The 21,836-nt window shown below is 40.9% G+C and overlaps 1 protein-coding gene across 9 annotated transcripts in view; it reads left to right on the plus strand.

Annotated features, from left to right (window-relative positions):
• FAM172A (family with sequence similarity 172 member A) overlaps positions 1–21,836 on the plus strand; it is a 525,562-nt gene that overhangs the window by 18,768 nt on the left and 484,958 nt on the right. For 8 of the 9 annotated variants that reach the window (XR_008847615.1, XR_008847616.1, XM_056538171.1 and 5 more), the window contains exon 2: positions 18,590–18,716. Coding sequence is in view for 7 of the 9 variants with exons in the window: in XM_056538171.1 (XP_056394146.1) it covers positions 18,608–18,716 (109 nt within the window). In the remaining 2 variants the exon portion in view is untranslated. Of the gene's footprint in view, positions 1–7,008; positions 7,062–18,588; positions 18,717–21,836 lie in introns of those variants that run through there. The other variant, XM_056538190.1, reaches the window with a different exon arrangement.

The following is a 21,836-nucleotide window of genomic DNA, read 5'->3' on the forward strand; positions in this document are numbered from 1 at the left end:
ATGTAATACAGTATCCAGAAAGAAAAAGAAACACGCAAAACAGCGCACACCCATAAATATCAAAAAAAGTACTCTTTATTAATACATGAATCAAAAAGACAGACAAGATTCTTAAAAACATTTAAAACAGGCCTAAAGCAGCCAAAGCACAAAACAGGGTGAGCTCCCTCAACAAAGGGATCCCCACCCAGGGCACATGCCTAATACAGTACATCAATATCGTCCCTATGTCATACAAATAAGCTACCGCATAACACTAAATTCATCACAACAGCCCATATACAACCTGTATTCTCATGTAGCAAGTAGTGGTGAAGTGACACAGGACGGTTAATGGAGGTGTTACCAGGCAAGTGCCCCCCTAAAGACCCCACGCGTTCCGTTGCCCGTCGGCAACTTCCTCAGGGGTGTGCTTTGGCTGCTTTAGGCCTGTTTTAAATGTTTTTAAGAATCTTGTCTGTCTTTTTGATTCATGTATTAATAAAGAGTACTTTTTTTGATATTTATGGGTGTGCGCTGTTTTGCGTGTTTCTTTTTTTATTCCTGAGTTGGGACATCACTTGTATAAGGAAGATGTGTGTTATTCCTGAGCTGTGACATCACTTGTATAAGGAAGAAGTGTGTTATTCCTGAGTTGTGACATCACTTGTATAAGGAAGATGTGTGTTATTCCTGAGCTGTGACATCACTTGTATGAGGAAGATGTGTCTTATTCCTGAGTTGTGACATCACTTGTATAAGGAATATGTGTGTTATTCTTGAGCAGTGACATCACTTGTATAAGGAAGATGTGTGTTATTCCTGAGCTGTGACATCACTTGTATAAGGAAGATGTGTCTTATTCCTGAGCTGTGACATCACTTGTATAAGGAAGATGTGTCTTATTCCTGAGCTGTGACATCACTTGTATAAGGAAGATGTGTCTTATTCCTGAGCTGTGACATCACTTGTATAAGGAAGATGTGTGTTATTCCTGAGCTGTGACATCACTTGTATGAGGAAGATGTGTGTCTTATTCCTGAGCTGTGACATCACTTGTATAAGGAAGATGTGTGTTATTCCTGAGCTGTGACATCACTTGTATAAGGAAGATGTGTCTTATTCCTGAGCTGTGACATCACTTGTATAAGGAAGATGTGTGTTATTCCTGAGCTGTGACATCACTTGTATGAGGAAGATGTGTGTCTTATTCCTGAGCTGTGACATCACTTGTATAAGGAAGATGTGTGTTATTCCTGAGCTGTGACATCACTTGTATAAGGAAGATGTGTGTTATTCCTGAGCTGTGACATCACTTGTATAAGGAAGATGTGTCTTATTCTTGAGCAGTGACATCACTTGTATAAGGAAGATGTGTTTTATTCCTGAGCTGTGACATCACTTGTATAAGGAAGATGTGTGTCTTATTCCTGAGCTGTGACATCACTTGTATAAGGAAGATGTGTGTTATTCCTGAGCTGTGACATCACTTGTATGAGGAAGATGTGTGTCTTATTCCTGAGCTGTGACATCACTTGTATAAGGAAGATGTGTGTTATTCCTGAGCTGTGACATCACTTGTATAAGGAAGATGTGTGTTATTCCTGAGCTGTGACATCACTTGTATAAGGAAGATGTGTCTTATTCTTGAGCAGTGACATCACTTGTATAAGGAAGATGTGTGTTATTCTTGAGCAGTGACATCACTTGTATAAGGAAGATGTGTGTTATTCCTGAGCTGTGACATCACTTGTATAAGGAAGATGTGTGTCTTATTCCTGAGCTGTGACATCACTTGTATAAGGAAGATGTGTGTCTTATTCCTGAGCTGTGACATCACTTGTATAAGGAAGATGTGTGTCTTATTCCTGAGCTGTGACATCACTTGTATAAGGAAGATGTGTGTCTTATTCCTGAGCTGTGACATCACTTGTATAAGGAAGATGTGTGTTATTCCTGAGCTGTGACATCACTTGTATGAGGAAGATGTGTCTTATTCCTGAGCCGTGACATCACTTGTATAAGGAAGATGTGTCTTATTCCTGAGCTGTGACATCACTTGTATAAGGAAGATGTGTTATTCCTGAGCTGTGACATCACTTGTATAAGGAAGATGTGTGTTATTCCTGAGTTGTGACATCACTTGTATAAGGAAGATGTGTTATTCCTGAGCAGTGACATCACTTGTATAAGGAATATGTGTGTTATTCCTGAGCTGTGACATCACTTGTATAAGGAAGATGTGTCTTATTCCTGAGCTGTGACATCACTTGTATAAGGAAGATGTGTCTTATTCCTGAGCTGTGACATCACTTGTATAAGGAAGATGTGTCTTATTCCTGAGCTGTGACATCACTTGTATAAGGAAGATGTATGTTATTCTTGAGCTGTGACATCACTTGTATAAGGAAGATGTGTGTTATTCCTGAGCTGTGACATCACTTGTATAAGGAAGATGTGTCTTATTCCTGAGCTGTGACATCACTTGTATAAGGAAGATGTGTGTTATTCTTGAGCTGTGACATCACTTGTATAAGGAAGATGTGTTATTCCTGAGCTGTGACATCACTTGTATAAGGAAGATGTGTGTTATTCCTGAGCTGTGACATCACTTGTATAAGGAAGATGTGTCTTATTCCTGAGCTGTGACATCACTTTGGTCCTTATTTGTGACTGCACTTTAGCACCTCTGTTCTGTGGGCAAACTGTGCATTCTTTACATAATGTGATATTACTGTCACAGTGTGTCCTGCACTCATAGGGGGGAGATTATCATTGTTTTTAGAGCATTTTTTTTTGTCTATGTTTTGGCGCAGTTCAGGTGCAAGCAGCATATTTAACAAATTTTATGCGTCTTTTGATATAGACCGTTTCACTCTTTTTGCCTACCCGTAGAACTTTTTTAGGCACTTATTTAGGTGCAAAGCTACACCACCTTACCAGTAGGTGTGAGAATAATTTCTACTTTCCACAATTCAACCTTTTAACCTCTTGTGGACGACAGCGTCCCACTCCCCTTCGATGACATGAACTCAGGAGCTGAGCGCGTTTCATAGCTGGGTGGTCCTGGTGGCTATCTGCCACCAGGACCAATTTGTAATGCCAGACATCACCGATCACGTTGTTGCCCGGCTTAAACCCCTTAGACACAGCAATCAAATTTGATTCTAGCGTCTAAAATGCAAGTAAAAAAAATGTCCAGGCAGCTCGGTGAAAGTAAGTAAACACACCTAACCTGCCAAATTCAGGCCCGGAATGTGTCTACTTTCCTCCCTCACAAGTGTCTAGAAAAAGTGTATGTGGTAGAGCTTTTCCCACCACAGCAGAGCTGCGCAACATTCATCATCCTACTGCACCTTCTTGATAAATAAGATGCATGCTAGTCAAACCCACAACCCAAATAAACGTGGGAAAATATCTCTACCATAGACATTCTTTGATAAATCTGGGCCATAGTATCTATTTACTGTGACATAACTGCGTGAATCCCTTCCCTTCTGTGGCAGAAATCCGCTATGAGTAGACACACAGAGCTACCTGAGCATGAAATACACTTTGGATGTGCTACTTGTGACCCCACCCTAACAGTGTTTTTTTTTCTAATTAAAGTTTTATTCAGTTTCAAATAAAAACAAATAAACAAACAAAGTACAATCACCGTACAGTTTTTTAAATTTTTATTTTATTTATTCTTTTATTTTTTTAAACAAACAAATATTGAATTGTATGGCCAAATGTGCCATGACCCTGGGCTTCCTAAGATTTTTAAGGTACATTCACAAGTATTTTCTGCTGAAGATTTGCTACAGCAGCTTTGCTGCTCATTGACTTCAATGGGTAGCAAAATCTGCTTCAGCAAATCTACACTAGATCTGCGGCAGAAAACATGCACGTATAACTGTACCCTTAGGGGTACGTCCACATGTGTATATTTTCTGCTGCAGATTTGCTTCTGCAGATTGTGCTGCCTATTGACTTCAGTGGGTACCAAAATCTGCAGCAGAAAATAGACACATGTAAACATACCCTAAGGGTACGTTCAGATGAGCGGATCCACAGCATATTTTATGCTGCCAATCTGTTGAAAAATTACCCCTATAGGGTGCCTCACGTGCACCTGCTCAGAGTGGCAATACGCCGCTATGAGCAGACACACTGCTGCAATGTGCAAGTCACCGCGCATGCGCAGCATACTCGCACACATCGTGGCCACTCCCCCTGCTCCCTGAGCTAGGCCGAGAGCTGCAGCGATGTGTGAGTATACTGTGCGGCGTATTGCCGCTCTGAACAGGCACATTTGAGGCACCCTGTAGGGGTCCTTCGCCGGCAGATCGCAGCGTAAAATACACTGTGGATCTGCTCGTCTGAAAGTACCCTTAGGGTGTGCTCACACGTGCATATTTTTGCTGCAGATTTGCTGCTGCAGATTTTGCTGACCCTTGACTACGATGGGTACAGCAAATCTGCAGCAGAAAATACACACGTGTGAACGCACCCTTAGGGTACATTCAGACGAGCAGATCCACAGCGTATTTTATGCTGCAGATCTGCCACTGAAGGACTGCTACAGGGTACTCTTTAGATGTGCCTGTTCGGAGCGGCAAGTAAACGTTATGAAAATGTAGAAGGGATGCAATGTGTGCCAATTGCTTAACCAGACATTTTGTTGATGAGTGGCGAAAAAAGTGTGGAAAATTTTAAAGGGGTACTCCGGTGGAAAACTTTTTTTTTTAAATGGACTGGTGCAAGAAAGTTAAACAGATTTGTAAATTAAATACAAAAAGGGTCACGTACGTGCACTCACCACAAAGTAGAGACAATAGATGTGAAGGTCCGGTAACGGACCTTCACATCTGATGGTCTCTACTTTGCGGTGAGTCCACGTATGTGCCCCTTTTTGTATTTACTTTGGATACTTCATACTATTGTATGTGCACCCCGCAGGAGACACTGACACAGGTCACCGAGGACCGTTCTACTGATATAAGGTGATATTGTTCCTAAGAGTGCTCTCCCCTTTTCTGCTGCGTTTGTAGATTTGTAAATTACTTCTATTTAAAAATCTTAATTCTTTCAGTACTTATATTCGCAGCTGTATGCTACAGAGGAAATTCTATTCTTTTTGAATTTCTTTTTTGTCTTGTCCACAGTGCTCTCTCCTGACACCTGATGCCCGTATCAGGAACTGTCCAGAGCAGCATAGGTTTGCTATGGGGATTTTCTCCTGCTCTGGACAGTTCCTGATACGGGCATCAGGTGTTAGCAGAGAGCACTGTGGACAACACAAAAAAGAAATTCAAAAAAATAAAGATTTTCCTCTGTAGCAAACAGCTGCTAAAAAGTACTGAAATGATTAAGATTTTTTAATAGAAGTAATTTACAAATCTGTTCAACTTTTTGGCACCAGTTGATTTAAATGGCACTGTCAGATACAAAAACTTTTGATATGTTGTAAAGCATGCAAAACCAATAGGTTTTGCAATTGCTTTCATTAGAAAATTTTCAGTATTTAATACTGAAAAAGCCAGTCAAACTGCCCCCCCCTGCGTGCTTGGACACATACTAGTCCTGCTGTGTCCATACATCATCACCATGTCATGGACACACTTCCTTGATTGACAGCTGTGAGCGCAGGGGAAAAATCCTCCCACTGTCAGCTTGTGTCCCGCTACTGTCAGTGAGGACAAGCTGGGAGTTGTAGTTTTGCTAATGCTAGGGGAGATGTGAGCAGACAGCATACTGAGGGAGGGGGCGGAGACCAGCACAGTGAGGCCACGCCCCCTCACTTTGAGAGGAATTCAAACTAGTGAGCTAAATTAAAAGTGTAATTAAAAAAATAAATAAAGGTGCTAGACACATAAAAATGTACATGGTCAGGATTAGGTACTGAGTGATATATTAAAAAAATTATTTTTTGTTGGATCTGACGGGTACGCTTTAAAAAAAAAAAATAAATAAATAAATAAATCTATATATGAATTTCCACCGAAGTACCCCTTTTAAGGCTCTTCCAATGTGGATCAGGAATTCTGCCCAGAAAAGCCCATTGTCAATCGGACTTGGAATTGCAGTGGTTGAATTTAAATTCTATGACAAATTCCGGGCTGATCTGCTGATGGAATTCTGCGATGGTCGTAAAATTTTACTGAAAGGACATATGACAATCTGTTTTCTCCATGAGTTTAATAAAACTAAATTTTTAAAAAGCAGTTTTTGGTAAATTTTTTTGAGCCATAAACGGAACTTTTATAAAAGATACTGTGTGTGAACAGAGCCTAAGGCTAAGTTTCCACTTGTTTTTTTTTCTGGCAGTTTTTGAAATACTGTCACTGCAGTTTTTGTGCGAAAGCCGGAAATGTATTTAAAAGGAATAGGACATATAAAGGAAGGACTTACACTTCTCCTCCCTTATGGATCCACTTCTGACTTTGGCTCAAAAACTGCAGTGGCAGAATTCCAAAAACTGCCAGAAAAAAAAACAAGTGGAAACTTAGCCTAAGTGTACGTTCACACGGGCGGATTATTTTTGCGGGTTTTCCGCTGCGTATTTGAAAGTGGGCGGGCTCTTCTCGGCTGTCCACAGCAGATTTTCCGTGGCGGAATTTACGCTGCAGAAAATCCGCTGCAAGCCCCATTGAAGTCAGTAGGGACTGCGGCGGATTTTCCGCAGCGTAAATTCCACCGCAGAAAATCTGCTACGGACAGCCGAGAAGAGCCCGCCCACTTTCAAATACGCAGCGGAAAACCCGCAAAAAAATCCGCTCGTGTAAATGTACCCAAACACTGAAAACTGCTGTGAGGTCAGACAGTGAAGCAAATTGTCATAATGTTCCCCTACTGTAAATCATAAGAATTTCGGAAGATACTAAGGCCCAGATTTATCAAACTGTGTGAGAGAAAAAGATGAGACTTTTCCCCACAACAACCAATCACAGCTCAGCTAACAAGCTGTGGTAAAGTGAAACCTGAGCTGTGATTGGTTGCTGTGGGAAAATCCCTCCACTTTTTCTCTCACACAGTTTGATAAATCTGGGCCTAAAGTGTTCTGTGACCGTATAAAAGGACAAGGCCATGATGTGCATGATTGGTGATTTATAATCATCGCAATTTATTATTAGGATACACAGAGAAAAGGCATAAACCAGTGTTTCCCAACCAGGGTGTCTCCAGCTGTTGCAAAACTACAACTCCCAGCATGCCCGGACAGCCAAAGGCTGTATAGCATATGCTTGTACTGAGTTCTTTTGACGAGTTTAAAAATGGCGACTTATAGCCAATAGTGTGAGCTATAGAGTTCACACAAGTCACGTCAGAGCAGGTAGGCGGTCCAGATTAATTCTGGGTCCACCTTTCACCTGTATAAGAACCAGCACAGTTCCCTGACTTTCATGGCCGGAGGAAGCTCGTTAGCCGAGTGAAACAGAATCTGTCGCTTGTTTGTGTACCTCCCCACGTCGATCCCTCTCTCCCCTCTACATTTTAAATGTTGTGAGTATTCTGCAATAAAGAAAGAATTTTAGAGAGAAGATTGGTGAGTGACGGTTTTTCTTCATTATCCTTGGATTAAAGAGATTTGTAAATTACTTCTATTAAAAAATCTTAATCTTTTCAATAATTATCAGCTGCTGAAGTTGAGTTGTTGTTTTCTGTCTGGCAACAGTGCTCTCTGCTGACATCTCTGCTTGCCTCGGGAGCTGCACAGAGTAGAAGAGGTTTGCTATGGAGATTTGCTTCTAAACTGGGCGTTTCCCGAGACACGTGTCATCAGAGAGCACTTAGACAGAAAAGAACAACTCAATTTCAGCAGCTCATAAGTACTGAAAGGATTAAGATTTTTTAATAGAAGTGATTTACAAATCTGTTTAACTTTCTGCAGCCAGTTTTTTGGGCCTTTTTAGATGTTTTTAAGTGTCTTGTCTGCTGTAATAATTTTGTAATTGAATAATAAACAGTTTTTGTATATCTACTATTAGGGTGCGCGCTGTATTGTGTATTTCCTTTTTCTTTATTGTATTGTTTGTGCTGTAATACACATAGTGGCCGTCCTGGAGGGATATTGTAGTTGAGCCCACTCTTCCATTTAATAGAAAGGCGGTGTATTATGACTTATTATCTTAGCTTATTTTATGATTTTCTTCTCATACACTAAAAATCGGATACGTTTGTACCATATCTGTAATGCCATAAATTGTATAAGTAACTTGTACAGTTTGTTTCCTTTTACCGTGTGTGTGTGCTCCCCCTGTACGTGACAATGTTAAGCAGTGCTGCGCTGCCCTGCTCCCTGACTCTGTAATTCTAGCCTGCACCTATTGGAAGGGATTCTTTAGATAATGAAACCCTTGATTTTGTGCTTTTTATGCGCCCGCTCCATTTACGGATGATGTAGCGTACGCGCCAGCGTGCCTCTGTATTATGTTTATTTCTAGATGCACAAAAGGTAGAAAGATCCATACTTAAGTACTGTGCAGTTTACAAAATATAAGGCCCCCTGCAAAGCCTTCTAAATCTTCGGAAAGTGGAATATTTTCACGCATGCTGTGCTTTATTTTTGTAATTGGGTTTTTAGGTTCGTAGTGGGAGGTATGTTTTGAGCGGGCACCTATTTTTATAAAGCAGCCCTGCTGTGACAGTAATTTGGAAACATGTAATCCCTAAGCTTTGAATTCTATGTAGGATTTCTTGCAGAGTTTAGCTGATTGTCCTGATTGTGTGAATGATCAACTTGCCTAATGATATAGTACTCCAGACAGGAATGGGATTCGGGCGGCTAGCACCTGCTACTTGTGCTGCATACATTGTCTGCCTGCTGCACAAGCCTCCTAATAGAGGGACTGGTTAAGCTGGCGGAAAGCAAAGGAGAGGCTTCAAAAAGTTCCCTAACGTTCTAGGATCAACTGGATACATGGGGTATATGGCACATATTGATTTCTCTGGTGTGTATTAAATGCTTGCATAATGAAGGTTAGGAGTAATTTAACTCTTTAGTGGATACATTGCAAAGTGGGTGTCTGCTATATATCATGTTATCATGCTGAGCCCTAAACCTTTGGAGCCACTGTGAATATAACTATACTCTAGTGTATATATACATACAGTCATGGCCGTAAATGACATTTTTCTAGAAAACGAAGTATTTCTCACAGAAAAGGATTGCAGTAACACATGTTTTGCTGTACACATGTTTATTCCCTTTGTGTGTATTGGAACTAAACCAAAAAGGGAGGAAAAAAAGCTAATTGGACATAATGTCACATCAAACTCAAAAAATTGGAGAAGAGAACTGTCTGAGGACTTGAGAACCAAAATTGGGGAAAAATCTCAACAATCTCAAGTCCATCTCCAGAGATCTAGATTTGCCTTCGTCCACAGTGCGCAACATTATCAAGAAGTTTGCAACCCATGGCACTGTAGCTAATCTCCCCGGGAGTGGACGTAAGGGAAAAGTTGATGAAAGGTGTCAACACAGGATAGTCCAGATGGTGGATAAGCAGCCCCAAACAAGTTCCAAAGATATTCAAGCTGTTTCATTTAAATGAAATGAAACACTATGGCAGGAGACCCAGGAGGACCCCACTGCTGACAGAGAGACATAAAAAAGCAAGACTACATATTGCCAAAATAAACTTGAGTAAGCCAAAATCCTTCTTGGAAAATGTCTTGTGGACAGATGAGACCAAGATAGAGCTTTTTGGTAAAGCACATCATTCTACTTTTTACCGAAAACGGAAGGAGGCCTACAAAGAAAAGAACACAGTAACTACAGTGAAATATGGTGGAGGTTCAATGATGTTTTGGGGTTGTTTTGCTGCCTCTGGCACTGGGTGCCTTGAATGTGTGCAAGGCATCATGAAATCTAAGGATTACCAATGGATTTTGGGTTGCACTGTACAGTCCAGTGTCAGAAAGCTCGGTTTGCGTCCGAGATCTTGGACAATGACCCCAGCAGGACAATGACCCCAAACATACATCAAAAAGCACCCAGAAATGGATGGCAACAAAGCGCTGGAGAGTTCTGAAGTGTCCAGCAATGAGTCCAGATCTAAATCCCATTGAACTCCTGTGGAGAGATCTTAAAATTGCTGTTGGGAAAAGGCGCCCTTCCAATAAGAGACCTGGAGCAGTTTGCAAAGGAAGAGTGGTCCAACATTCCGGCTGAGAGGTGTAAGAAGCTTATTAATGGTTATAGGAAGCCACTGATTTTAGTTATTTTTTCCAAATGGTGTGCAACCAAATATTAAGTTAAGGGTGCCAATAATTTTGTCCAGACCATTTTTGGAGATTGGTGTGACATTATGTCCAATTAGCATTTTTCCTCCCTTTTTTGTTTAGTCCCAATACACACAAAGGGAATAAACGTGTGTATAGCAAAAAATGCCATTCTTTAGGCGGGTCTAGAATCCACAATTTTTTGTAAAAGATCCTGCAGGATGAACGAAAAACCCTTCCACACTAATGTTAAATTCTGTAGTGTAAATGCTCCCATGGTCACAATGAATATCGCTTCCTCCCCCCACACACACACTATTGCTGTCCTAGAACATCATTGGCTGCCAAAGGGTTGCCCCACCCCCCATAACAGTGGCTACTATAAAACAACCCTCATTTTCACAGTAGTTGCCACATAAGTATGTATTTCTAGTTATTGGTATAGTTATGTACTGTATGTAAGTATTTATTTTAGCTTCCTATGTATTCTCTGGGGTAATTTATGTTTGGTTTTACACAGTTGTGCTTTTTCTTTTTTTTTTCTTTGTGGCAAAAAGTAGCATTTTTTTGCGCAATGTATTTAGACTCCTTGAAAAAACAACTTGGATGGGGCGAGGGCGATTTTATCATTGTACATGTGACACTTTTTTAAGTAGATGATTTTGTCATGATTACCGTATTTTTCGCCCTATAGGACGCACCGGCGTATAAGACGCACCCAATTTATAGGTGCAAAATCTAAAAAAAAATTAAGATTTTGAACCCAATAGTGGTCTTCAATCTGCGGACCTCCAGATGTTGCAAAACTACAACTCCCAGCATGCCCGGACAGCCAACGGCTGTCCGGGCATGCTGGGAGTTGTAGTTTTGCAACATCTGGAGGTCCGCAGATTGAAGACCACTGCATAGGAGGTAATACTCACGTGTCCCCGCCGCTCCGGACCCGTCACCGCTGCCCTGGATGTCGCTCCATCGCTGTCGCCGTGTCCCCGTCGCTCCGGAACGTCTCTGCTGCCGGCCGGGTATCCTCGCTCTCCGTCGCCGCCATCACGTCGTTACGCACACCGACGCACGTACGCGACGATGTGATGACGAGGAAAGAGAGCGCCGGCCATACAGGGGATCCCTGAACGGAGAAGACACCGAGGAGGCAGGTAAGGTCCCTCCAGGTGTCCTGTAAGCACTAACCCGGCTATTCAGTCGGGCTGTTCGGGACAGCCGCAGTGAAATCGCGGCGGTCCCGAACAGCCCGACTGAACAGTCGGGTTAGTGTCACTTTCCCTTCAGACGCGGCGGTCAGCTTTGATCGCCGCAACTGAAGGGTTAATACAGGGCGTCACCGCGGGTCCCGGCCGTTGATGGCCGCAGGAACCGCCGCGATAGGGGTGTATTCGCCGTATAAGACGCACCGACTTTTTCCCCACAGTTTTGGGGAAGAAAAAGTGCGTCTTATACGGCGAAAAATACGGTATGTAGGTAGCTGCAGGGGTCATGAATTTATCATGTAGGACTTTTGGTCACACACATTTTATTGTAAATCAACACCAGCCCAGACCTGGATTACAAAATTGGCTGTGGGCAGTATTTGTAAAAAGTCCCACATTATGGCACAATGGGCAGAGGGACCATACAGGATTTTGTCATGAAGTGTTATTAAAAATAAATAAATAAAAAAAAAACTAACAACTAGCACCATATTTATCACATGCCAAGTGAGCGTTTAATAAATATGTTGCGCATACACATTGCTACCACACCGACATTTATAATTTCTCCCCCATGAATGTAGGGTCGCATGGTTGGCTTTATGCAGTGGTTGAGTATTTAACAACTGCAATAAAAAATAAATAAATACATAAATAAATAAAAATAGCAAATTTTAGTGCATGTGCCCACCTGCTAAATGATAAATCCCCCTATTTATTTCTAACCATGTATATAGCCAATATTTATTATAGCTATTAAATAATTCCTTCTGGAAGTGAATTGGTTCGGGGGTGGGAGGGCTATGTGACTTGTTTGTGCGTTTTGGACAGTCTGCCACATGTCTCGGACGTCACACTTGAACTGCTTTATGTAAACAGCTGACACGTTTCAGGTCATTTCATCCAGTTGAAATAATTCTTCAGCAGCCGTTGGGATCCTTTCTTGTACAGTAAATCACTTATCCCTGAGGATTCTCCCTTACTCGTAGCATCTCCTATCCCTTTGTCCTCCTCGCCCTATCACTCTGCTCCGCTGCCCCCTTCACGGTGGCATCATTGACAAGCAGAAAAAATAAGATACAATGGAGACAGACAGCAGGCTGGATGAGATGTGGCTGGAAACGCACTGACATGGTTCCTGACAGCCAGGCACGCTGCCCCAGTGACAGCCTGAATTCTATATGGTGACAGACCTGCTCAGTCAGTGTAAAGATTACTGATGATCATCATATGTATTTTTGGGGTCTAGCGGGATGTGACAGATTTTCCGCTGCTCTGACACACTGAGCTGGCTATTAGTGATCCGTAGCCTGGCTTTTCACTTTATTCCACATTCTATAGAGCGGCAAGAATGAAGCATAAAGAAGAAGCTGCTGTTTTCATGTATGACCTCTGGCCAGGCTTTCCAGCTGGTAGATACTGACTGTATAGAGTGAGAAATGAAGCCTGCATGTCCTTCCTAGATGATTTTCTTTGCCGAATAATTGAAAAATATATAATAGTAAATCAGCTCTGGTTCTAAAAAGTTGCAGAGATATACGATAGAATAAAAAAGAACTCACAAAACCCCCAAACACCTCTAGGACCTAGTTCTGAGAATATGTGGGTTCTATCATATGGATTGTTGAGGAATGTTTCAACGGCAGTCATTACGTCTTTATTAGGCGAATGTCACATATGCCCCCCAAAAATACTTTTTTTGGGGGGCATTTTGACTTGCAATTTGTTGCCCTACAGCCAGGTGTTATCTTTAAAGGGGTACTCCTCTGTATTTTTTCTTTTTTAAATCAACTGGCGCCAGAAGGTTAAACAGATTTGTAAATTACTTCTATTAAAAAATCTTAATCCTTCCAGTACTTATCAGCTGCGGAAGTTGTAGAGTTCTTTTCTGTCTGATGACAGTGATCTCTGCTGACACCTCTGTCCATGTCAGGAACTGTCCAGAGCAGCATATGTTTGCTATGGGGATTTGCTCCTGCTCTGGACTGTTCCTGACGTGGAAAGAGGTGACAGCAGAGAGCACTGTGGTCAGACAGAAAGGAATTTCAAAAAGAAAAGTACTTCTTGATAAGTACTGGAAGGATTAAGATTTTTAAATAGAGGTAATTTACAAATCTATTTAACTTTCTAGCACCAGTTGATTTAAAAAAGTTTTCCACTGGAGTACCCCTTTAAGTCAGCAAGACTATATTCACACACTACATTTGGAGACATACAGAGGGAATTTACAAAGATCGGCATTTCACACACTGGTCTAAAGTAATTCTTCACCATTTGAAGAGTTTACTGGATAAATTCAGGTCCATGGGAGGCGGTCTTAGAAACCTTTACCAGCTCTGAGATGGCAGAGGGTTCCACTAGAAGGTTTGGCCTGCTTGCGGGCGAAAATGATAGTATATTAGGTGCATGGGGCAACCATGCCCCCTCCACTACAAGCTCCACTCACTCGACAAACACAATGCAAACTTACATATAACATCCTCCTGACCTCATATCTGTTCTTAGAGGGGGCTGAGCTGTGATGAAGGAATTGTAGACCGAAAAGATCAGTGTGTGTGTGTGTGTGTGTGTGTGTGTGTGTGTGTATGTATGTATATATATATATATATATATATATATGTGTGTGTGTGCATATATATATATATATATATGTGTGTGTGTATATATATATATATATATATATATGTATATACATATTTATTTATTTTTTATTTGTCTAATGGTGACACTGCATTGAAGACTTGCAGCTGGGTTCCCCTACATTTTATGACCAATAGTTGGGGATCCTAGCAGTGGCATACCCTGTAGTCACCTTTAATGTGCAGGGATCCTTCTAATAACAAGAGATTGTCCCCTTTAAAGGGGTACTCCGGTGCTTAGACATCTTATCCCCTATCCAAAGGATAGGGGATAAGATGCCTGATCGCAGGGTCCTGCCGCTGGGGACCCCCGTGATCTTGCAACCCAATTAAAATCAGCCCCCGGAGCATGTTCGCTCCGGGTCTGATTACCGGCGACCACAGGGCCGGCGGCGTGTGACATCACGCCTCCGCCCCCATGTGATGTCACGCCTCCGCCCCCACGTGACGTCAGGGCGGAGCGTGACGTCACACACCGCCAGCCCTGTGGTCGCCGGTAATCGGACCCGGAGCGAACATGCTCCGGGGGCTGATTTTAACTGGGGTGCTGCGTGCATGATCACGGGGGTCCACAGCGGTGGGACCCCCGCAATCAGGCATCTTATCCCCTATCCTTTGGATAGGGGATAAGATGTCTAAGCGCCGGAGTAGCCCTTTAAGATTGTTGATTTGCTCTCCAAGCAGGCCTAGGTAGCTCTAGGTATTTCTCACGCCTTTGACACCTTAGTGTTTTCCTAGAGAATTCTCAAGCTGTATTTGCTATGATCATAAATATGTCTTAGGCTGTGTTTACACTTGGCATTTCCATTGCTTTTTTATTATAGTGATAAAGTAAATTGTTGCTGTGACGAAATATTACTGTCGTATAATGTATAAAACCCGCACTTGCCTGCTAGCTCAGAGTATCTTTAGGAGGGTCTTATTTCTATAATTTGGAGTCACTTTTTTAGAGAGTTGTCTCAGACTAAGCATTCTCCTCTATTCTTTACACCACCCCAACCAGATCAGTTATATATATTTTAGTATGGGTAAATCTACCGTCTCTTCTTGCCGAACTAAGGAGTATTAAATCGATGGATAATACTCTATTTCAAGCATGAAATATGAATTTTCTCATGAGTGCAGTTGAGCACTTCAGATTTTAATGTATCTCACAAATGGTGCTTGAAAGTTAACCATACAAATCCTTTAGAATTTCCTATTCAGCCTTTTCTTATTTGGTTACATTATTGCTTGGGAATACGCATGATTTGGATGTCTGAATACGCATGATTTGAATGATTTGGATGATTTAGGATTACACGAATATTTAGTGTTGCTTGAGGATGCACTCCTGTAAGTCCTAAACTAAAATTATTTTTTTCCCCCCTATTTTTAGGATATTAAATTAATCGCTTCCACAATAGAGCTACAGAAAATTGCCCATGTAAACAGGCTGGCCTGCTGACCAGGATTAAATTTTTTTATTTTACTAGAAGTTGGGGAGAACTCTACTTATATACTTCTCCCTATTTAGGAATGTGATTTTGTCCATCAGATGCAGTGTGCTAGTGCTGGTATAGTAAAAGGTTTCATTATAGTTTGTCAGCCTATTGTTTAAAGAGAATGTATCACTTTCAGTAAAAAATATATAAAATATACAGATTTACTAAAACTGCCTAATTTTTGGTGCAAACTTAGGCTGCCTTCACACAGCCGTCTGTCCCCGTTTTTTTTTTTATCCCCGTTTTGATTCCTTTTTTGCAGGCTGTAAACGGATTCAAAATGGTTTAAAAAAAATCCCATTCATGTCAATGGGATTCTTTTACAATCCATTTGCACCCGTCTGCACTCATTTCCGTTTATTTTTTTTTATGGCAGAAAAAACGGCATATGCAGTATTTTTTCTTCTGTCCAAAAAACGGAAGAAAAAACGGATACAGTAAATTTAACATTAAAGTCTATGGAAAACGGATGAGCCTTTAGAGCATGCTCATGCTTTTGAGCATGCTCAGAACAAAAAAAAATATGTTTTTTTTGGTTTATTAACTGAACAAAAACGGATACAAACGGATAACCTCTGTTTGCATCCGTTTTTTTTTAAGTCCGTTTTTTATTTTGACGGGAGAAGAACGGGACGGGTCTATACGGCCGTGTGAACGCAGACTTAAAGGGCTTATCTTGGAAAAAAACTTTTTTTTTTATATATATATATATCAACTGGCTCCAGAAAGTTAAACAGATTTGTAAATTACTTCTATTAAAAAATCTTAATCCTTTAGGTACTTATGAGCTGCTGAAGTTGAGTTGTTCTTTTCTGTCTAAGTGCTCTCTGATGACACGTGTTTTTGGAACCGCCCAGTTTAGAAGCAAATCCCCATAGAAACCTCTTCTACTCTGTGCAGTTCCTGAGACAAGCAGAGATGTCAGCAAAGAGCACTGTTGCCAGACAGAAAACAACAACTCAACTTCAGCAGCTGATAATTATTGAACGGATTAAGATTTTTTAATAGAAGTAATTTACAAATCTGTTTAACTTTCTGGAGTCAGTTGATATATAAAAAAAATATTTTTTTCCTGGAATACCCCTTTAAACAGCTCTAATGTTCTTGACTTAAAGGGGTACTCCGGTGGAATATTTATTTATTTATTTTTAAATCAACTGGTGCCAGAAAGTTAAACAGATATGTAAATGACTCATACTGAAAAATCTTAATCCTTCCAGTATTTATCAGCTGCTGTATACTACCGAGGAAGTTCTTTTCTTTTTGAATTACCTTTCTGTCTGACCACAGTGCTCTCTGCTGACACCTCTGTCTATGTCAGGAACTGTCCAGCGCGGGAGAGGCTTTCTATGGGGATTTGTTCCTGCTCTGGACAGTTCCTGGCATGGAAAGAGGTGTCAGCCGAAAGCACTGTGGTCAGACAGGAAAGAAATTCAAAAGAAAAGAACTTCCTCTGTAGCATACAGCAGCTGATAAATACTAGAAGTATTAACATTTTTAAAGAGAAGTAATTTACAAATCTATTTACCTTTTTGGCACCAGTTGATTTAAAAAATAAAAATAAAAATAAAATTTCCGGAGTACCTCTTTAACAAACTATTAATCTGCCATATCTTTATACTGCCTTGCCTAAGTTTACACTAAGTATTAGTTGGTTTACGTCAACCCACATTGGTGCACCAAATTTTTGCCATAATTAGGTCACAACCCATCTTCAAAAGCCATGCTCCCTTTAGAGTCCTCTTGTTGAACTGTGCCAAAAAATGTCTGAAACAAGTCATGTTAGATGGTTTATGGTGCAAATTGTGCCAGAATTCTAACACACTCGCTATAGTAAATCTGGGCCATAGTGTTGTTGTTTTTTTTTCTTGAATTGCCTTTTTTTCTGATTTCAATATTTGGTATTATTACATTTTTGTTGTATTATAATGAAGGCAGATGTTTTCCTGAGTTTACCACAACAGCAGTTCCAGGTATCTGCTTTTCATCAGGTAAAGTCAGAAAATGATGTATGGACTTATATGGGAAAACCGATCATCTGATATGTAGGGGGAGAGACTGATCAACCAATTGGATTTCAACATACCAGATGGAGGACTTGCAGCTGCCAAATTTGTGTGCCATCGGTTTACTCCCCTCTCCTCATTCAGAACACATACATACTCATCCAAGTGTGGGGGGGGGGGGGGGGGTCTGTTTGGCTAATAGTTCTCTCACGTCTTATATGTATGTCCCATGTAGTGTGTGTGTGTATATGTATGTATGTGTATATATATATATATATATATATATATATATATATATGCTGCAGCACTCAAATCTTTATCAGTGAGGGTGTTTTATTCCATGTTAATACAGAGCAACGTTTCTGCTGCCATTGCAGCCTTTCTCAAGCCTATTTATATTAGTTGTTTGTGATAACCATGTATACCTCCACTGTTTTAGGCTGCATTCACACCACGTTTTGATCTGGCCCTGATCTCTTTCATTTGAATGAGCCTGCCTTGATCGCATTCACTTGAAAAATGATAAATGATCTTCACACTACATTTTGTCCATATGGGGACTGGATCCAACCGGGGGATGGGAAAACCTGGGCGCTCCTGTATCCCAGTCAGACCCGGCCCTGATCTCATTCATTTGAATCAGCTGACTGGAGTCAGATAGTGACTCTGGTTGGCTCCTTTTTGCCTCTTATCCGGTTTTCTGACCAGACTGAAAACCGTGGTATGCTGCGGTTTTCAGTCCGGCTAGAAAGCCGGAAATGGGGCAAAAATGAGCTGACCAGAATCACTATCTGACTCCAGTCAGCTGATTCAAATGAATGAGATCAGGGCCGGGTCTGGCTGGGATACAGGAGCGCCCAGGTTTTCCCATCCCCCAGCCGGATCCAGTCTCCATATGGACAGAATGTAGTTTGAAGACCATTTATCATTTTTAGGAGAATTATTTTTTATCCTAGTCTTTAATTTTAAGTTAAACAAACAGAAACAATGGATGAATGTTGATTAAGAATGGATTTATATAAAATGTTTAAAAAATGCCATTCTGTTTGTTTTTATTACATCTGCAGGAGTGATCAAGAAGGTTGATGTCCATTTCCTTCCTACTACTGAGCTTCTTGTTTGTTGATTTAAGTATGGCACAACTCCAACCAGGAGGAGGTCCGGATGAAAAGGAAAAGACAACAGCATTAAAAGGTATTGGCTTTTCTATTTTTGTATTTTTATTTATTGATGTTTTTTCTAAAATAAAATATATAGATAAGTATGATGTAGAATAAATCTACTTCCAAGAAACCATAATGATATATATTAAATGATAACTAGTAACTGCTGTTTGTGTCATGGAAATCCTGATTCACAGGTTAGGGGATAAGTGTCAGATCGTAGGGGTCCGGCTTCTGGGATCCACTACGGTCTCCCATATGGCACCCTGGTTCTCTGCATGAAACTAGTTGTGTCTCGATGGAAGAGCTTGAGCGCTGTATTCGGGTATCCCTGGCTTTCCCATAGAGATGCATGGAGGGGACGTGTCGGCCACCGATTTGTGTGGTTATCGACACGCCTCCATTCATGAGGAGAGCCGGGGTGCCGTATGGGAGATCATGGGGGGTTCCCTGCGGTCTGACACTTACAATAGGGGATACATTTCCTTTACCTGGAGTACTCCTTTTAAGAATCTTATCTGCTTGTTATTGGAATCATCACTCGCTGATTATACACGCTTTGTTATTGATGCTACCAACCTTTCACTTTGAGGTGGTAGGTCATCACGCTCACAGATTGTGGAAATAATTTTGCAACAATAGATGTAATATTTCTATGAATAAATTGTTACTGTGCTTGCAAATATAATTTTATTCTTTTTCAAGTATAATTAAATAAGTATTAAAGTTCAAGTATCAAGCAAACAGAAGCTTATAAGTACTAGAAGGATTAAGAATTTTTAATTGAAGTAATCTACAAGTCTGTTTAACTTTCTGGCACCATCTGATAAAAAAAAAGTGTTCCAGCAGAGTACCCCTTTAAGTATCAAGAGAAGATGCCTGCTGCTTCTACTCTTCCAATGAACATCATCTGATGATATGCAGAAGATGGTGCTTGGCGTTACCAACTAAGGGAAGCCTAACATCGTTGTAGGTAGAGCTGTCAGCTCTGGTGTTACACTGAAACAAGAATACTTTGTGATCTCAAAGGCTTTTTTGTAAAACAAAATACATTTTATTCACACTGGCCATAAGAGGCAATAATATGTGTCACACTTTTAGGCTAGGTTCACACGGCAAAATTTCTGGCCAGAGATTCCGAGTATGGCACTAGGACCACACATACATTGCCATCCCCATAGACGGCAATGTATTCTAGACAGATTCCGCCAAAAGAATTATCTCTGCAGAATTTCAGCAGCAGAAACTCTACTGCAGAAATTCTACAATGTGTATCCTGCAGTGGAATTCCATTGACAGCAATAGAATTCTGCTACATGTGAATGTGTAATTTTGTAGTGTCAACCTAGCCTTAGAGTGCTTTATCAGATTTCATGGAATGATCTTTACGATCTGGGAGGATTCTTCTTTCCCCACCATGAGAGTACTGACAGCTCCACCTTTTCTCCACCTTTTCTACATCTATGACTGCCTTTCAAAGGCATTTTGTCCAGAGTGGACATGTACGCTGCCATTCTTTTAGGAAACACTTAAAGGGGATGTTAGATGGCAGTGATAGTATACCTTTTTTGTACTGTATAATAAGCTGGTGGAGAAACAGGCTGGAAGAATAGCACACATTTTTGCTAATTTTTATGGTTTGCAGGTTTACTCATCTGAATGTCCTAAAGAATAAGGATCTATCGAATTTGGACTTTGAGGAGTTGCCAAACTATCATAAACAAAGCAATATGTGTTAATTTACTAGTCTAAAAAAACACGTCATATGCAAATGCGAAATGTAAATATTTTTTCCACCCCCGTCTCGACAGCACCACTAGAGAGAGATGGACTCCTCCTCCAGGAACAGGAAACCTAGAGTACAAAAAGGATGCACAACCCTCTCTGCCTCAGATGTTTCCTGTTCCTGCAGGAAGCCTGGAGTAGTCCATGCCTCTGGTGGTATGGATATCGTGACTATTGGGGTGCCAGAGGAGGCCTCTCTCTCCTAGTTGGGAGAGTAATCTGGGCCTCCAATAACCCCCTGGTTGGGGGGTTTCCGTATTGTGCCCCCAGCACCGGCATTCCGGTTATCTTCATATATGCAAAATGATGTGCACAAAGAGCAGACTCTTTCCTTAATGACTACAATTAAAAAAACATCTGCTCTTTTGGCGTATTCATCTTCAGACGCAGTTAGGTTATCCGCCAGATCAGCAACACTTACCAATTCCGCCAGAAGAGCGCTCTGGATAAAAAATTGGTCAGGGGAAAGTGGCTCTAAGAGTAAGTTAAGTGCCATCCCCTGTGAGGGAGAGTTTTAGTTTTGTTCTGTCCTCTCAGATGTGTTAGACAAGGCTGGGGATAGGAAGAAGGGGTTCCCATCTTCCCAACCCCCTAGATTCTAAAAATTCTAATAGTTCTTGGGTAATTCAAACTATTCGGGACGGTGTCCATTTGGATTTTGTTAGTTTGACACCTGCTTGTTTCTTGGTCACTAAATCCCCTCCAGGACCTTCAGGTCAGTCTTCTTTACATGGAGAAGTATCATCCCTAATAGAGAAAGGCGTTTTGGTTCCTGTACCTCCACAAGAACAGGGTTTTGGGTTTTATTCTTTTTTAATTCTTTTTCTTGTGTTAAAGCCAAATTGAACATTCAGGGTTATTATTAATCTTAAATCTCTGAATCTGTTATTTGATTTGTAATCGATTTAAAATGGAGACAGTAAACCTTTTTGTTTAAGGATTGTTTTATGTCATCTAGATTTGAAAGATGCATACCTTCATGTCCCTATTCACTCAGATTATCAGAAATATTTAAGGATTGCAGTTCTTGTAAATTCTCAACTCCTTCATCTACAGTTCTGCGTCTTGCCCTTTGGTATAGCCATTTCTCCTAGAGTATTTACGAAAGTAGTTGCGGAAATGACAACCCATATTCGGGAGGGAGAAGGGATTTTCATTCCCTATCTAGATGACTTTCTGCTGGTAGCACAATCAGAAATAAAGGTGAAAATGTTTTTTGTCCTGCACTATTGATATTCTCCATAAGTTTGGCTGGTTAATTAATTGGGATAAATCCTCCCTTACCCCCAACTCAACAGAAAGTTTTTTTGGGCATCTTGTTTGACTCTTCAGTGCAAAAATCTTTTTTCCCTCCGGCTAAGATAGA

Source organism: Hyla sarda, chromosome 1 (genome assembly GCF_029499605.1).
Source record: "Hyla sarda isolate aHylSar1 chromosome 1, aHylSar1.hap1, whole genome shotgun sequence".
Taxonomy (NCBI): Eukaryota; Metazoa; Chordata; class Amphibia; order Anura; family Hylidae; genus Hyla; species Hyla sarda.